Genomic DNA, 15,000 nt, shown 5'->3' with positions numbered 1-15,000 from the left:
CAGCTCCTGTCTGCTGTCTGTATTTAGAGAGTTTCATTAGCGGCGGCGTGTGAGCCGAGCTCGATGCCACATTCCTCACCCGCCGCCGAGGGGCCGCCGCGACCTTTGACCCCGACTTCTGAAAGCTGCTGTCCGGCCTCGGCTCATTAACACCACCTCACTTATTACTGCTGGTAGTACTGCAGGTGCTGTGAGTACTGCAGGTGCTGTGAGTACTGCAGGTACTGTGAGTACTGCAGGTGCTGTGAGTACTGCAGGTACTGTGAGTACTACAGGTACTGTGAGTACTGCAGGTGCTGTGAGTACTGCAGGTACTGTGAGTACTGCAGGTACTGTGAGTACTGCAGGTACTGTGAGTACTGCAGGTACTGTGAGTACTGCCTGTGCTGCACTGATCTGACTGCCTCTTCACTTTTCTTACAGTTTAGTTGTTTTTGTTGTTTTCAGGTCATTTTTTTTTATTTATTTTTCTGGTCATTTTAAAGCCTTAACTCATAAATCATCATTTTAATAATTATTCAATTTGTAATTTTAATTATTAGAATCAGAATCAGAAATACTTTATTCATCTCTAAGGGGAAACTGGGGTCAGGGTAGTGAGCAGGAAACCTCGTACCTCCAAAACCCCCCAGAACCCTCCGTGCGTGTGTGTGTGTCTGTGTGTGTGCATGCGTGTGTGTGTGTGTGTATGTGTGTGTGTGAGTGTGTGTGTGTGTGTGTGTGTCACATTAACACATCCTTGTCAGTATGTGGGCAGTGTGTTGCCTCCCTGTGGACACGAGTCTGTGTTGACCCCTGACCTCTGACCCCTGACCCCCCCCAGGTGACGGGCGTGGTCCTGCTGGCGGTGGGCCTGTGGGGGAAGCTCATGTTGGGCCCCTACATGTCTCTGGTGGGCCGCGGCTCGGCCGACGCCCCCTACGTGCTGACCGCCACCGGCGCCTCCATCGTGCTGTTCGGCCTGTTCGGCTGCCTGGCCGCCTGCAGGGGGCGCCCCTGGATGCTGAAGCTGGTGAGGCACAGACACACAACACCCGCCTTTTACATTTTGAAAAATATAACAAACACATGAAAGAAAAAAGTCAAAGAAATGTAAAACAAACAAATAAGTAAATAAATAACTAATATATTTATATAAATATATATATACACTACTCACAAAAAGTTAGGGATATTTGGCTTACGGGTGAAATTTACGGAAAATGTAAAAAGTTCACGCTACAGTGATATTATATCATGAAAGTAGGGCATTTAAGTAGAAGCATGCACTGGTGATTTCCTCATCTCAAACAGTTTCTTGAAACAAAAGCCAACAACAGTGGTGGATATACCACAACAAAAAATGTCAGTGTCAATAACTTGTCATGTGCCCTTGAGCATCAATTACAGCTTGACAGCGACGTCTCATGCTGTTCACAAGTCGACTTATTGTCTGCTGAGGCATGGCATCCCACTCTTCTTGAAGGGCGGCCCTCAGGACATTGAGGTTCTGGGGTACAGAGCTCCGAGCCTCTACACGGCGACTCAGCTGATCCCATAGGTTTTCTATGGGATTCAGGTCTGAGAAAGTGCAGGCCACTCCATTTGAGGTACCCCAGTCTCCAGCAGCCGTTCCCTAATGATACGACCTCGATGAGCTGGAGCATTGTCGTCCATGAGGATGAAATTAGGCCTGTGTTGTTCATGCAGGGGCACAATGACTGGATTAATGATGTTATTCAGGTAGTATGGGCTTGTCACAAAGTGTAGGGCAGTTCTGTACTGACTAGACACACCTGCCCACACAGTAACACCACCACCACCAAAGGCTTGTCTGGTGACAACAGTGGCTGATGCATAGCGCTCTCCTTGACGTCTCCAACATCGTTGGCGGCCATCATTTCTGCTCAACATGAATCGGCTTTCATCAGAGAACAGCACTGAGGCCCACTGCTCCCTCGTCCAGCGTAAATGCTCCCTGGCCCATGCAAGACGATGACACCTGTGCCTGGTGGTGTGGTCAGGTACCCTTGCAGGTCGTCTAGCACGCAGACCATGCTGATGTAAACGGTTTCGAATGGTCTGACGTGACACTTGGGTGCCTCTCACCTCCCTTAAACGTGCCTGGAGTTGAGTGGCATTCATCATCCGGTTCCGCAGGGCACTGTTCACAATGAAGCGGTCATCAGTGTGGGATGTGGCCAAAGGACGTCCACTTCTCTGCCTTTCTGTGACTCTTCCAGTCTCTCTGTATCTCTGCTGCAACCTGCTGATGACACTCTGTGACACTCTAAGCTCAGTGGCCACTTCCGTCTGAGAACATCCTGTTTGAAGCCTCGCATGGCGAGGTGCTGCTAATCAGCTGTTAGGTGTCGTCTTGGTCTCATGATGTCAAAATGTGAACAGCATGATGAGGAGGACTGTTTAAATACCAATTCTAATTGAACCAGGAAATTTATTGGTCGATTCATGGATCAAACACCTGATGTGAATTTTGCCGTTAAACTCCTTGTTAGAGAACAGCAACTTGTGCAAAAAGTACTGAAACATTGAACAGTTGGACATGTGCATTCAAAAGTTTACAGAAGGTCACATTAAGTTCACCTGTAAAGGTTATAATGCATTTTAGGTTCATCCTGAAATTTCAGCCAAAAGCCGAATATCCCTAACTTTTTGTGAGTAGTGTATATCTATATATCTATATCTATATATATATATAGATATAGATATAGATATATATATGCATCCAACATCCAATGAAATATGTGTGTGTGTGACCTCTGACCTCTGTGTGACCTCTGTGTGACCTCTGACCTCCGTGCAGTACGCCGTGTTGCTGTGTCTCGTCTTCCTGGCAGAACTGATTGCAGGGATCTCCGGGTTTGTCTTTCGCCACGAGGTAACACACATACACACACACACACACACACACACACACACACACACACACACACACACAGACACACACACACACACACAGAGACACACACACACACACACACACACACACACACACACACACACACACACACACACACACAGACAAAAGATGATGAGCTTGGAAAGTTTTTATTGTCTAATCAGCTCATTTTAGGGTGTTTTTGAACTTCTGTGTGTGTGTGTGTGTGTGTTTGTGTGTGTGTGTGTGTGTGTGTGTTTGTGTGTGTGTGTGTGTGTGTGTGTGTGTGTGCAGATTAAAGGCAGCTTCCTGAACACGCTCAGTGATGCGGTGTTGAACTACAACGGTCTGGACGAGAGGAGCCTCGCTGTCGACGACGTCCAGCGCCGAGTCAGTCCCTCTGACCTGCTTCTGCACGGCATCATTATTATTATTATTATTATTATTATTATTGTTATTATTGTTATTATTATTATTGTTTTTATTGTTATTATTATTATTGTTATTATTGTTATTATTGTTATTATTGTTATTATTATTGTTATTATTATCATTACTATTATTATGATTATTATTAATATTAATAATAATAATAAGAATAAGAATAAGAATGTTATTATTAATATTAATATTAATATTAATATTAATATTATTATTAGTAGTAGTATCATTACTATTATTATTATTATTGTTATTATTATTATTAATATTATTAATAATAATATTATCTCTCCCAGTCTCTCCCAGTCTCTGCTAGTCTCTCCCAGTCTGTCCCAGTCTCTCCCAGTCTCTCCCAGTCTCTCCCAGTCTCTGCCAGTCTCTCCCAGTCTCTCCCAGTCTCTCCCAGTCTCTGCCAGTCTCTGCCAGTCTCTCCCAGTCTCTGCCAGTCTCTGCCAGTCTCTCCCAGTCTCTGCCAGTCTCTCCCAGTCTCTCCCAGTCTCTGCCAGTCTCTCCCAGTCTCTGCCAGTCTCTCCCAGTCTCTCCCAGTCTCCCTAACCTAGCCTCCTGTCTGCTGGGATGCGTCGCTACGCCGACGACTCACTGATGTTTTCCACTAAACCTGCAGAGTTTGATGTGCCGGTTCTGACTCTGTGTGTGTGTGTGTGTGTGTGTGTGTGTGTGTGTGTGTGTGTGTGTGTGTGTATGTGTGCAGCTGCGGTGCTGTGGTGTGTTGAACTACACCAGCTGGTTCAGCAGTGTGTACTTCCCTGTGGGCGGCGTGCCGACCAGCTGCTGCGTCAGCCTCAGCGACTGCAGCAGCACCAACCTGAGGAACAGCAGCCTGCTGCCCACCAGGGTGCACGGCCAGGTACACACACACACACACACACACACACACACACACACACACACACACACACACACAGTGAGTGGCTGTAAATGCGTGTCTCCTCCTCAGGGCTGTTATAATCTGGTCACGTCCTTCATTGAGACCAACATGGGAATCATCGCCGGCGTCACGTTCGGCATCGCCTTCTCACAGGTACTCACACTCCCAGAATGCACCTGGCACTCACTCCCAGAATGCACCTGGCACTCCCATAACATTTAATGTGTGTAGACGTCTGTAAAGTTGTGGCTCTCACAGTGTGGTGCAGTGTCTGCTCCAACACGTTGAATAAACTCTGTAAAGGTTGACACGTCATGTGCTAACAGACAGCTCATGTTGTGTATCGCACGTTATAATCTGCATCAGCAAACTGTCAATAGTCTGCTATGTAATATATGAATTATCATTTCATTGTTTGTTAACTGTAAGTAACTGTTAACTAAAGTTTAATTAATTATACATAATAATTAATCATTTTTTATTATAAAGTGTGACCATAAATCCCACCAGTCTGAGACATGCTGCTGAACTGAGGCCTGTGCTGCTAGCAAACACATAAAATAAGCAAATGTTGGAAAATATAAAACTGCCAAAGTCGAATTATAACTATAACTATAAAACATTAATCCATGAAATTATGAATTATAAATTACTAAAAATAAAAAATAAAAGCAAAGTGTTCTGGTCCATATACATTTCCCCTGTAAAAGCCATTAAATACAAAAACCTTTCAATTTTAAATTTTTTTTTTATTATTTTATTTATTTCATTTTATGTTTTGAATGGAGAGAGGAGACAGTAAAGAGAGAGAGAGAGAGAGTGTGTGTGTGTGTGTGTGTGTGTGTGTGTGTGTGTGTGTGTGTGTGTGTGGTTTCCTCCAGCTAACATGCCCCATTAACCCTGATGGTGGCTGCTCGTTGTCACGGTGACCTACTCCATTACCCACAACAGGCCTCAGAGGGGGCTGCCTGAGTGTGTGTGTGTGTGTGTGTGTGTGTGTGTGTGTGTGTGTCGTCCACCTGTCCTACAGCAGAGAAACACACCGTGCACCAATCAGAGAGTCGGTTCAGATACATCGCCATGGAAACATGAAACACCCGGTTCACCCCCCCCCCCCCCCCGGCCCTCTAATGACACACAGCGCTCGCTTTCAGCCTCAGCTGTGTGTTTACATATGACCCGAACACACACACACGTCACGCACACGTCACACACGTCACACACGTCACACACGTCACACACGTCACGCGCACGTCACGCACACGTCACACACGTCACGCGCACGTCACGCACACGTCACGCTCACGTCACGCACACGTCACACACGTCACGCGCACGTCACGCACACGTCACACACACGTCACGCTCACGTCACGCACACGTCACGCACACGTCACACACGTCACGCGCACGTCACGCACACGTCACACACGTCACACACGTCACGCGCACGTCACACACACGTCACACACACGTCACGCACACGTCACGCACACGTCATGCACACGTCACACACACGTCACACACGTCACACACACGTCACGCGTGTTCTGCTGAAGCTGAGCCACAGGCACACACAGCGAGCCGTGTTCATGCTAGCAGCTCCTCAGCGCCCCCTGCTGGAGCGGCTGGAGCTGCTGGAGCTGCTGACGTCAGGCTGGAAGCCCAACGACAGTCTCTGTTTGTGTGTTTGTGTGTTTGTGTGTTTGTGTGTTTGTGTGTTTCTGTGTTTGTGTGTTTGTGTGTTTGACCCGTCAGTCCAACTCGTGTCAGAAATCAGAAATATTCAGTTTCATCTCCGACCATCAGAGCAACCTGAGCTCCACACGTCCTGATCAGACAGCTAGCTTCTCTGTTAGCCTCTGTTAGCCTCTGTTAGCTTCTGTTAGCTTCACTGTTAGCCTCTGTTAGCTTCTGTTAGCTTCACTGTTAAGCCCAACACACACCGGCAGCGTAGCGTCGCGGTGCCACCCAACACAAACTGGAAGCGTCGCGCTGTAGAACATCAATCGGCGTTAACTGGGGAAAAAAACTACATACCACGGAAAAAAGACAAATCAACCAGCATTGTCTGTCAGGCTACCATAACTTAATATCCAGTGAGGGGCAGGAGCTTATTGATCAAGTAGTGCGGTAGTTTCAGTTATGTTTAAAGTGGAAAACCAGGAAAAAACGGTGCATATAACGGACATGTCTACTGCAATATATGCTTCAAACCAGCAGAGCGCTCATTTGTAATGTAAACTAGATCTGTTTGACTGACAGTTTTATTAAAATACAGGAAAGAGCCACAGAAGTAGAGAAGAAGAACAGCTACGGAAGCTGGGATGGACATCCGCAAGGGAGAAAATACACTTTTTCAGGCGCGTCGACGCTGGAAATAGGACAGTGGCGTAAAAGGTAGCGGCGCGGCGCGTCAACGTGCGTCTAGCCGCCGCCGGTCTGCGGACACACATAGAAAATAATGGGGGCGGCTGTTTGACGCGCGTCGGACGCCGCCGGTGTGTGTTGGGCTTTAGCTTCACTGTTAGCCTGTTAGCTTCTGTTAGCTTCTCTGTTAGCCTCTGTCAGACTGAAATCCTCTAAGTCTCTTTTCTTGGCCACTGTTAGCCTATGTTAAACCCTGTTAGCTTCTGTTAGCCTATGTTAAACCCTGTTAGCTTCTGTTAGCCTATGTTAAACCCTGTTAGCTTCTGTTAGCTTGCCTGTTAGCCTCTGACCTCTGCCTGTCTCTCTCTCTCTCTCTCTCTCTCTCCCTCTCTCTCTCCCTCTCTCTCTCTCCAGCTGATAGGCATGTGGTTAGCTTGCTGTCTGTCTCGCCTCATCACTGCCAACCAATACGAGATGGTCTGACACCTGCTGCAGGTGAGACACACACACACACACACACACACACACACACACACACACACACACACACACACACACTTCAGTCTCTCATACCCCTTTTCCACCAGGGCTGGTTCGGAGCCGGTGCCTGACTTAGCACCAGTTTTTTGGTTTTCCACAGCCCGAGCAGGGGCCAAACTGGTTCCAAACTGGTGCTAGGCAAGCACCGACGCCGAGCAGGGGCTAAACAGGAGCCAGAGAAAGAACCGATGATGCGGCCCACCGCGTCATTGGTGGGCGGGGTTACAAAACAAAACAGGAACTGCGAACGCTATAAACATAAACAATAATCCCCGAGAAGCCGTGGATTACACTGATTTTACAGCGGCATGGAACGTGGCTCAGCAAATTACATTTAAGGATGAGAAGCACCCGTTTTATAACTAAACATAGCTGTCATTCGTTCCGATCACGAATCCGACAGGTAGCCGGCAATAATTGTGTTTTTCGCCTCTGTATTGAAATGTAGGCTTGTAAAGACACAAGCAGTATTTGCATCGCTAATAAATCCAGATCCTGCTCCACCCAGGGCCAGAAACTGTATGGGGAAAGCAGCGTTATATGGACACAAACTGTATGGGGAAAGCAGCGTTATATGGACACAAACTGTATGGGGAAAGCAGCATCATATGCTTGACTGAGACGCGGCTCACCAACATCATCCCCGACTCACTGATCAGCTTCACCGGCTTCAGGACAGGACGGGCGGACAGAGACAGAGACGCTGCAGCCACTGTGCTGTATGAGTGTGCAGTTTGATGTGTGTTGAAGTGATGAAGCTGCCGTGACAATGTAATTTCCTGCAAAGGATTAATAAAGTATCATTCATTCATTCATTCATGATGGTTATTGTGATTCTGAGCGAGCGTCTCCACCCGTCATCACGTTTTCCGAAGACGTCATGACGTGGCTCTGAACTGCCTCCACTTGGCTCTTGGCTGGTGGAAAAGCAAACCGGTTCTTCGTTGGCACCAGTTAAGCACCGGCTCTAGCACCAGCTCCGAACTAGCACCAGGTGTTTTCTGGTGGAAAAGGGGCATGTATGTTCCTGTTGTCTTTTATTTTGAAGTTAGATTTTGACATGTTGTTGGTAAAAATCTGAGTTCATTTTTGGTTCTTTCTGATTTTTCTGGTTGTTGTTTTTTTTTTTCAGCAGAGGCGAGCGTTCGAACCCACGACCCTGACAAGGCTTTTACTTTGAAGCCACGACCCTGACGAGGCGTTTTCCTTTCTGACTGTTACAAAGTGAAGCTGTGAGGCTGCTGGAGGAGGGCGTGGCCCTGAAGCTGCTCTGCATCGTTTACTGCTCTGTTTGTTTTGAACAGCCACACGGGATTATTTCAACATTTAAAAATCACAAATCCGTTAGCATCAACAAGTAGGCTACCTTGCTAGCTACTCTTAGCTTCTGTTAGTCTCTGCTAGCTTCTCTTAGACTCTGTTAGCCTCTGTTAGCCCCTGTCAGCAGCTGTTAGCCCCTGTTAGCTTTGTAAGCCTCTGTTAGCCCCTGTTAGCCTCTGTTAGCTTTGTTAGCCCCCGTTAGCTTTGTAGGCCTCTGTTAGCCTCTGTTAGCCCCTGTTAGCTTTGTAAGCCTCTGTTAGCCTCTGTTAGCCCCTGTTAGCCTCTGTTAGCTTTGTTAGCCTCTGATAGCTGTCATAACGTCGCTCTGTCGCTGTGCTGTTGAAGGGTGGCAGGGCGCAGAATTGTTTTGAAATTTATAAAAAGTGAATCCATTAGCCAGAGTGTCAGTGTGTAGGCTAGCTCGCTAGCTGCTCAGCTAGCTAAAGCCCTGACATCAGCCTGTTTGTAGCGTTATAAACTCACAGTGAGTAAATGATACAAAACAGACAGATGTTGGGTGAACTGTTCCTTTAAAGCCTCTCAGCTGTCTACAGCAAGCCTGCTGTTCTGAGGCTGCATGAACACACACACACACATGAGCTGCTTGATGTGAGAAACTGTTTTTATCTGTTTCTGGTGTTGTTGTGTTGTTGTGTTGTTGTGTTGTTGTTGTGATGTTGTGATGTTGTTGTGATGTTGTGATGTTGTATTGTTGTGTTGTTGTGATGTTGTGATGTTGTGATGTTGTCGTATCTGTCAATAAACCGGCTGATGGTTCTTTCTGCTCAACATGTTTTTTTTTTTTGTTTTTTTTTTAATTTTATTTTATCAAACCCTGAGTGGAGCTCCAGATTTCACCTCTCAGAGTCAGACTGAGTCTGTGGCTGAAGCAGCCGCCTCATAATGTTCTGCTCAACATCCAGAAACCACACAGCTGATGATCGGCTGTGGAAAGCAAAACGTTTCCCCGCTTAGGGACTATTTTCCCTGGAGGAGGAGGAGGAGGAGGAGGAGGAGGAGGGAGCGTTTCAGTGTGAAAAAGTCCTGAAAAGCCAACAGTGCTGCTGCTTTTAGGAAAACTCATGTGGAGGACTTTATTGGGCTGATGGAAAACTGGAGTGAAGAAAGTGTGAAGGCTCTGAAAGTTCATGTTCATATCGTAGTGGAATGAATGGAGGAGAGGGAGGAGGAGTGATGTGGCAGCTCTGAAACCCCACTGCTCGCTCTGGGAGGAGAGTAGAGCGTGAAGGAGAGGAACCTCTGGACCTGCAGAGGAACTGGGACGGAGCTTTAAGGATAAAATTTAATCTGGAAACAGCAGCAAGAGGTGATAAACTGATGTTGAATACAAAATAAACGTCACAAAAAAAAACTATATCAAACATTTTTACATGACTGTGAACTCAATCTAAAAAGTGGTGCACACACACACACACACACACACACACACACACAGAGAGAGAGAGAGAGAGAGACTATTACTTTGTGTTTTATTTTATTTTAAGTGACATGCCCTGGCTCGCTGTGACTGGCTGAGGCTGCAGGTCTCTCTGTCTGTCTATATATCAATTTGTTTACCTATTTACTTGCTTACATGAAGTCATATATCTATGTCTACGTATGATTTGATGTGATTTTTCAGTAACAGTGGCATGCAGGCATTGCCGGTGTGGTTCCGCCTGCGGCCGCTGGGTGGCGCTATGTCCCCGGGCAGCAGCAGGACGAGCCGCCGGAGCCGCACGGCGTCCCGTCATCCAGAGGAAGAGCATCTTTAAACTCTGATATGACGCAGAAAATGACGTCTGACTTTTTTTTTTAATATATTTTTTATTTTCTTTTAATGACTTCCGCAGCAGAGAGCCGCGTGCCGCAGCGGGCAGGACGCTGTTTCCTGTTTCATTTTTCATCTGTTCATGGTCATTAATATGATATTTAATGTCCTCACTCATCTGGCCTGTTGGTTTGTGAAGTTCTGATCAGTGACGGAGCCGCACACACAGCTGCGCTATGAATAGAGGACAACACACACACACACAGCACACGGTGTACAGTACACACACACACACACACACACACACACACACACACACACACACACACACACACACACACACACATTTATATTTATATATGACACGCAACAGTTCCGAGAAACAGCACATATGGACAAACACATCAGCGCGAGGGACTGGAGACAAACAGACAAACAAACCGACTGTTACTAATAAAAGTTGTTGTTATTATCATTATTAGATAGATATAGATAGATAGATAGATATAGTTAAATTATAATTGTATTTTATTTGATCACACCTTATTTTATTTTCTTACCTCATATTATTTTATTATTATTTTGATTTTATTTGATGCTTTAAAATAAAGTAAATGAGGTGATTTTATTACCTCTTTTATTTTAGTTTTTTAATTTAGTTTTATTTTATTTTAATTTAATTTAATTTAATTTATTTTTTAGTTTTTAGTCTCAGTTTTTATTTTATTTTTTTACTTCATCTTTTTATTTGATTTTATTTTAGCATATATTTTTTCATTTTATTGTATCACCTCTTGTTTTTATTGTATTTTATTTTAATGCTCCATCTTTTATTCGATTTAATTTAATTTAATTTTATTGTCCGGGGGGGCGTGGGTGGTGTGACGTCACATGGCCTGTCCCGCTCTGATTGGCTGAGGCTGGAGGTTCGGCCGGTGGGTTGTCCGACATTACAGCCGCTCCCTGCGGGTCAGAGCCGCAGACCGCCGGTGTGAAGTCAGCCGGAGACCCGGGAGGAGCAGCCGCAGACACCGGACCACACCACAGGACGGAACCACGACCCCCGACACACGGTGAGCACCTGGCCGGGCCCCCTGCGCCGGGGAGCGGCTCTCTGCTGTAGCCGAGCTAACGGTCCTGGAGCCGGGCCACCACCCGGGGAGCCGCGGCCGCTTCTCCCGTCCGACATGTCCGACATGTTTCCGCTGAATTATCAGAGTTTAACTTTCTAACCGGAGACCAAACCCCGGGGAGCCGCGGCCGAGCAGCCCGGCCGGCGCAGCGCTGCCGGCGGGTTATGCGACGCGTCTGCTCCGGCGAGATGGACGATTACGGATGCAGCTACCATTATCGCTCCATTGTAGTTCCATTATCGGACACGGCTCAGGTCACGGTGTTGAAATGCATTCACATTAAATTTTGTAGCAGGCGTCCGTTCCTTTTTAATTACGTTTTTTTTTTTTTTTCCCTTTGTGGACGTGATGGGGATCTGGACTGCGGGGCTTGAGGTTTGCTCGCCCGGCGGGCAGCAGCGTCTCGGTGCTGCTTCAACCGGAGATCAAACTAGAGCCGAATTCTCGAGAAAAGTAATGTTAAGTAGGTCAAAGAAATCGGTAAATGCACGGCGAACCCGCTAAAATCTGTAAAAGGTGATCTTTTTCTTGCTGTGAAGATGCTCCGTGTAGGGAAGGGAGTATAGGAAGTGTCCGATAATGGATGCCGGGCCGGTGGCTGTCAGCGGTCGGGATGCGGCACCGTTAGCTCCTTGCTAAGCGTGTCAGGCTGTTAGCCAGCCGGCGGCCCTGAAGCGAACACAGCGGGACTCTTTCCTCCGTGACGCGTCTCTTCTGGCTTTTCTTGCTTTTTTTGACTCTGTTTTCGAAAAGTTGAGTAACTTTATCGAGGCCGGCGGCCCGCCAGCTCTCCTGCCCGCCCCGTGTGGGCCGCTAGCCCGGCGGCTGCTAACGGAGCTGCCCCGCTGTGTGTGTGTGTGTGGAGAAGAGAAGAGAAGAGAAGAGAAGAGAAGAGAAGAGAAGTCCCTCTTTTCAGGGTCTGATCTGGATGTGATTAGTTTTCCTGTTTAAGCCGCAGCCGGAACTCTCTCACTTCTTGCTAAGCCTGTTAGCCTGTTAGCCTGTTAGCCTGACTTTTTTTTTTTTTTTTTTTTTTTTTTAATTCATGAGTCTGAATTCAAGTGCAAGTGCAGACTCGAATCCTGCAGCTTCCCTATTTTGTTTTTGCCCTGAAGGCTAAATAAATATAATAAATATAATCGTCACTCTGTGTGTGTGTGTGTGTGTGTGTGTGTGTGTGTGTGTGTGTGTTGCAGGCAGTCAGTCCTGTTCTTCGCCCCGAGGCTCCAGAGGAGGAAACGCCCCGGGAGCAGCAGCTGCCAGCCGGTGCCAGCCTCAGCGGGTACACCTCGCCCCCCCGACACCACACACACACCCCGGCCCGCCGACACACTCCTGTGGGAGCGGCCCGCGCTCCCTCACGCAGCAGCAGCAGTCAGGCCGCAGCTAAACCCCCTTCATAATCCTCTAAAGAGCTTTAGCGGGCTAAGTTTGGCCCGGGACGGTGGCAGGTGCGCACCAAGGGGAGGAAGGGCGTCGCCGTCGCTCCCCGTCTGGAGGAGCCTCAAACAGAGCAGCTACACGCTGAAGGGACTACTTTCTCTTGCCTGCTGTTCCACGTCCCGCCAGCGTCCAACATGATGCAGATATCTGATTCCTACAACCAGAAGAACTCGCTCTTCAACGCCATGAACCGCTTCATCGGCGCCGTCAACAACATGGACCAGACGGTGATGGTGCCCAGCCTGCTGCGGGACGTCCCGCTGGAAGAGCACGACGAGCTCAAGACGCCGCAGACGGACAACAGCGGCGGCGGTGGCGGCGGCGGCGGCACGCCCGGCTACTTCCAGGACGGCGACATGTACGGCTCGTACATGCTGCTCAAGTCCATCCGCAACGACATCGAGTGGGGCGTCCTGCAGGGCGAGGAGCGGCGGCGGGACAAGGCGGGCGTGACGCCGGCCGAGGTGGACGAGGACGACCTGGAGAAGCAGTTTCACTACCACCTGAACGGACTGCACGCCGTGCTCGGACACAGCTCACCCGCAAGGCCAACACGCTCACCAACCGCTACAAGGAGGAGATCGGCATCCGGGGCTGCGGCAACTGAGGCCGCTAAAGGGACAGTTCACCCAAAACGCACACACATAAAAAAAAGATACTCCCCCTCCATCCGCCGCCGTCTGTCAGACAGTTTCTGTGCGATTTGAGAGTTTCCCCTCCGTCACCCCGACTCAGCAGGGAGGACAGCCCACATACCCCTTAGGGAACTATTTTCCACCAAAGAACACCTGCAAACGTATCAATCCGCCCCCCAAAAATGTGTCAAGTTGAGGTGAGCAGATGTAAATACTAGATAGAAAAAAGTACTCGCTACAAATAGAATCAGAATGTTTATAATTAAGGTCAAATTAAATAAATGAATAAATCAAATAGCAGGACAGGAGGCTGGAAACTTCAAACTGCACTCAAACTGTCTGGCTGGGCGTACGTGCGGCGCCGGCGGGCGGGGCGTGCTGCGGGGCGAGCAGCGGCGCCAGGACACGAGGACGGCCCGGAGAAAGGGACAGTTCACACAAAACAGGACATTTCCCCCCTGTAGTGTCTGTCTGGGTTTCGGTGTGACTTGGTGGGGTTTCCACTCTGCGGCCCCTCTAGGCTTTCATGCTGGCGTTCACATTCCAGCTCGGAACTCAGGATTCCCAGCCTCCCACTGCAAAGAAAAGCACCCACTCCACTCAGAATCCCTGGTCAGGAGTGGAAACTTCACCAGGTCGCCCTGAAACTGTCCAGATGGACGAGTCACACCAGCAGGAGGCGGGGGAAATGTGGTTTTTTTTTTTGTTTTTTTTTGGTGAATTGCCCCTTTAAATCTCACACGTCCATGACGGACGGGGGGCGGAGTTATTTCGGCAGGACTGGGGTTTGGCCGCCGGGCACCTGGCCAGCAGACGGGGGTTCCTGCAGGTGTGCCGGCGGTGTGTTTGGGTCTTTTCTCGATGGTGTGTGTTTTCATCCTGTTGCTCTTTTTCTATTTTCTCGTTTGCGCTCTGGGTCAGGGTTCGGTTCCTCTTCCTGTTTCTTCACACTTTTATTTTTTTAAAGCTATGCAACCGGCGCCGGGCGAGGGGGCGCCGTGCGGGCGGGGGGGGGGGGCGCCGGGCGGCTTGAAGAGAAATCCTTACGGCTGCAGACTCGGCCCTTCAGGAAGCAGCCGGCGCGTCAGCATCCTCTGGGCGGTTTCCTTGAATCTGATTGGCTGATGGAGGCTGTTGCCGGGCGACACTGACCCGCAGCGAGTCAGTGTGTCAGACTCGGCGGTGATGCCTTTGATGTCGGCTCAGGTCGTACGCCGCCCGGGTGCTGTCCGTCACGCCTCACAAACATTCAGTAACAACAATAATAATGTAATAATAATAATAATAATAATATTAATGTTGACGTGCGCGGCGAGTCACGTCATGACGTCACAAACATTTAGGCTGCGGCGCCGCTTAGCCTTTCAAAATAAAACCTCCCTGTTTCATTTTCAACCCGAGTTTCAGAATCCAGGCTTTAACGCTGCGTTCAGTGACAGTCGGGAAAAACAAACGCTCCGTCAGGCTCCTGGTGGCCGAGGTCGGTGCGGCAGTCCAGGATCCTGACAGCCCATATTTATTTATTTATTTATTTACAGTAAATTTGAAAAGTTGCCGTTTCAAAAGTCTTGAATCAACAA

The 15,000-nt window shown here is 48.3% G+C and overlaps 2 protein-coding genes across 2 annotated transcripts in view; both read left to right on the top strand.

Annotated features, from left to right (window-relative positions):
• Positions 1-8,758, top strand: part of LOC115370901 (tetraspanin-7-like) — a 9,707-nt gene extending 949 nt beyond the window's left edge. The window contains exons 2-8 of the mRNA XM_030067988.1: positions 824-1,012; positions 2,804-2,878; positions 3,173-3,268; positions 4,032-4,187; positions 4,278-4,361; positions 6,993-7,073; positions 8,251-8,758. Of these exons, the coding sequence (XP_029923848.1) occupies positions 824-1,012; positions 2,804-2,878; positions 3,173-3,268; positions 4,032-4,187; positions 4,278-4,361; positions 6,993-7,061 (669 nt within the window). The 3' untranslated portion in view covers positions 7,062-7,073; positions 8,251-8,758. The remainder of the gene's footprint in view (positions 1-823; positions 1,013-2,803; positions 2,879-3,172; positions 3,269-4,031; positions 4,188-4,277; positions 4,362-6,992; positions 7,074-8,250) is intronic.
• Positions 8,759-11,153: 2,395 nt separating this feature from the next.
• Positions 11,154-14,994, top strand: LOC115371015 (mid1-interacting protein 1-B-like). Its single transcript, XM_030068134.1, is given in 3 exon segments — positions 11,154-11,282; positions 12,539-13,312; positions 13,315-14,994. Coding segments are annotated over 2 exon segments (471 nt in total). The 5' UTR covers positions 11,154-11,282; positions 12,539-12,919; the 3' UTR covers positions 13,393-14,994.
• Positions 14,995-15,000: the final 6 nt, after the last annotated feature.

The sequence above is a fragment of the Myripristis murdjan genome, chromosome 2 (assembly GCF_902150065.1).
Source record: "Myripristis murdjan chromosome 2, fMyrMur1.1, whole genome shotgun sequence".
Lineage (NCBI taxonomy): Eukaryota > Metazoa > Chordata > Actinopteri > Holocentriformes > Holocentridae > Myripristis > Myripristis murdjan.
This window is presented reverse-complemented; position numbering and strand designations above follow the sequence as displayed.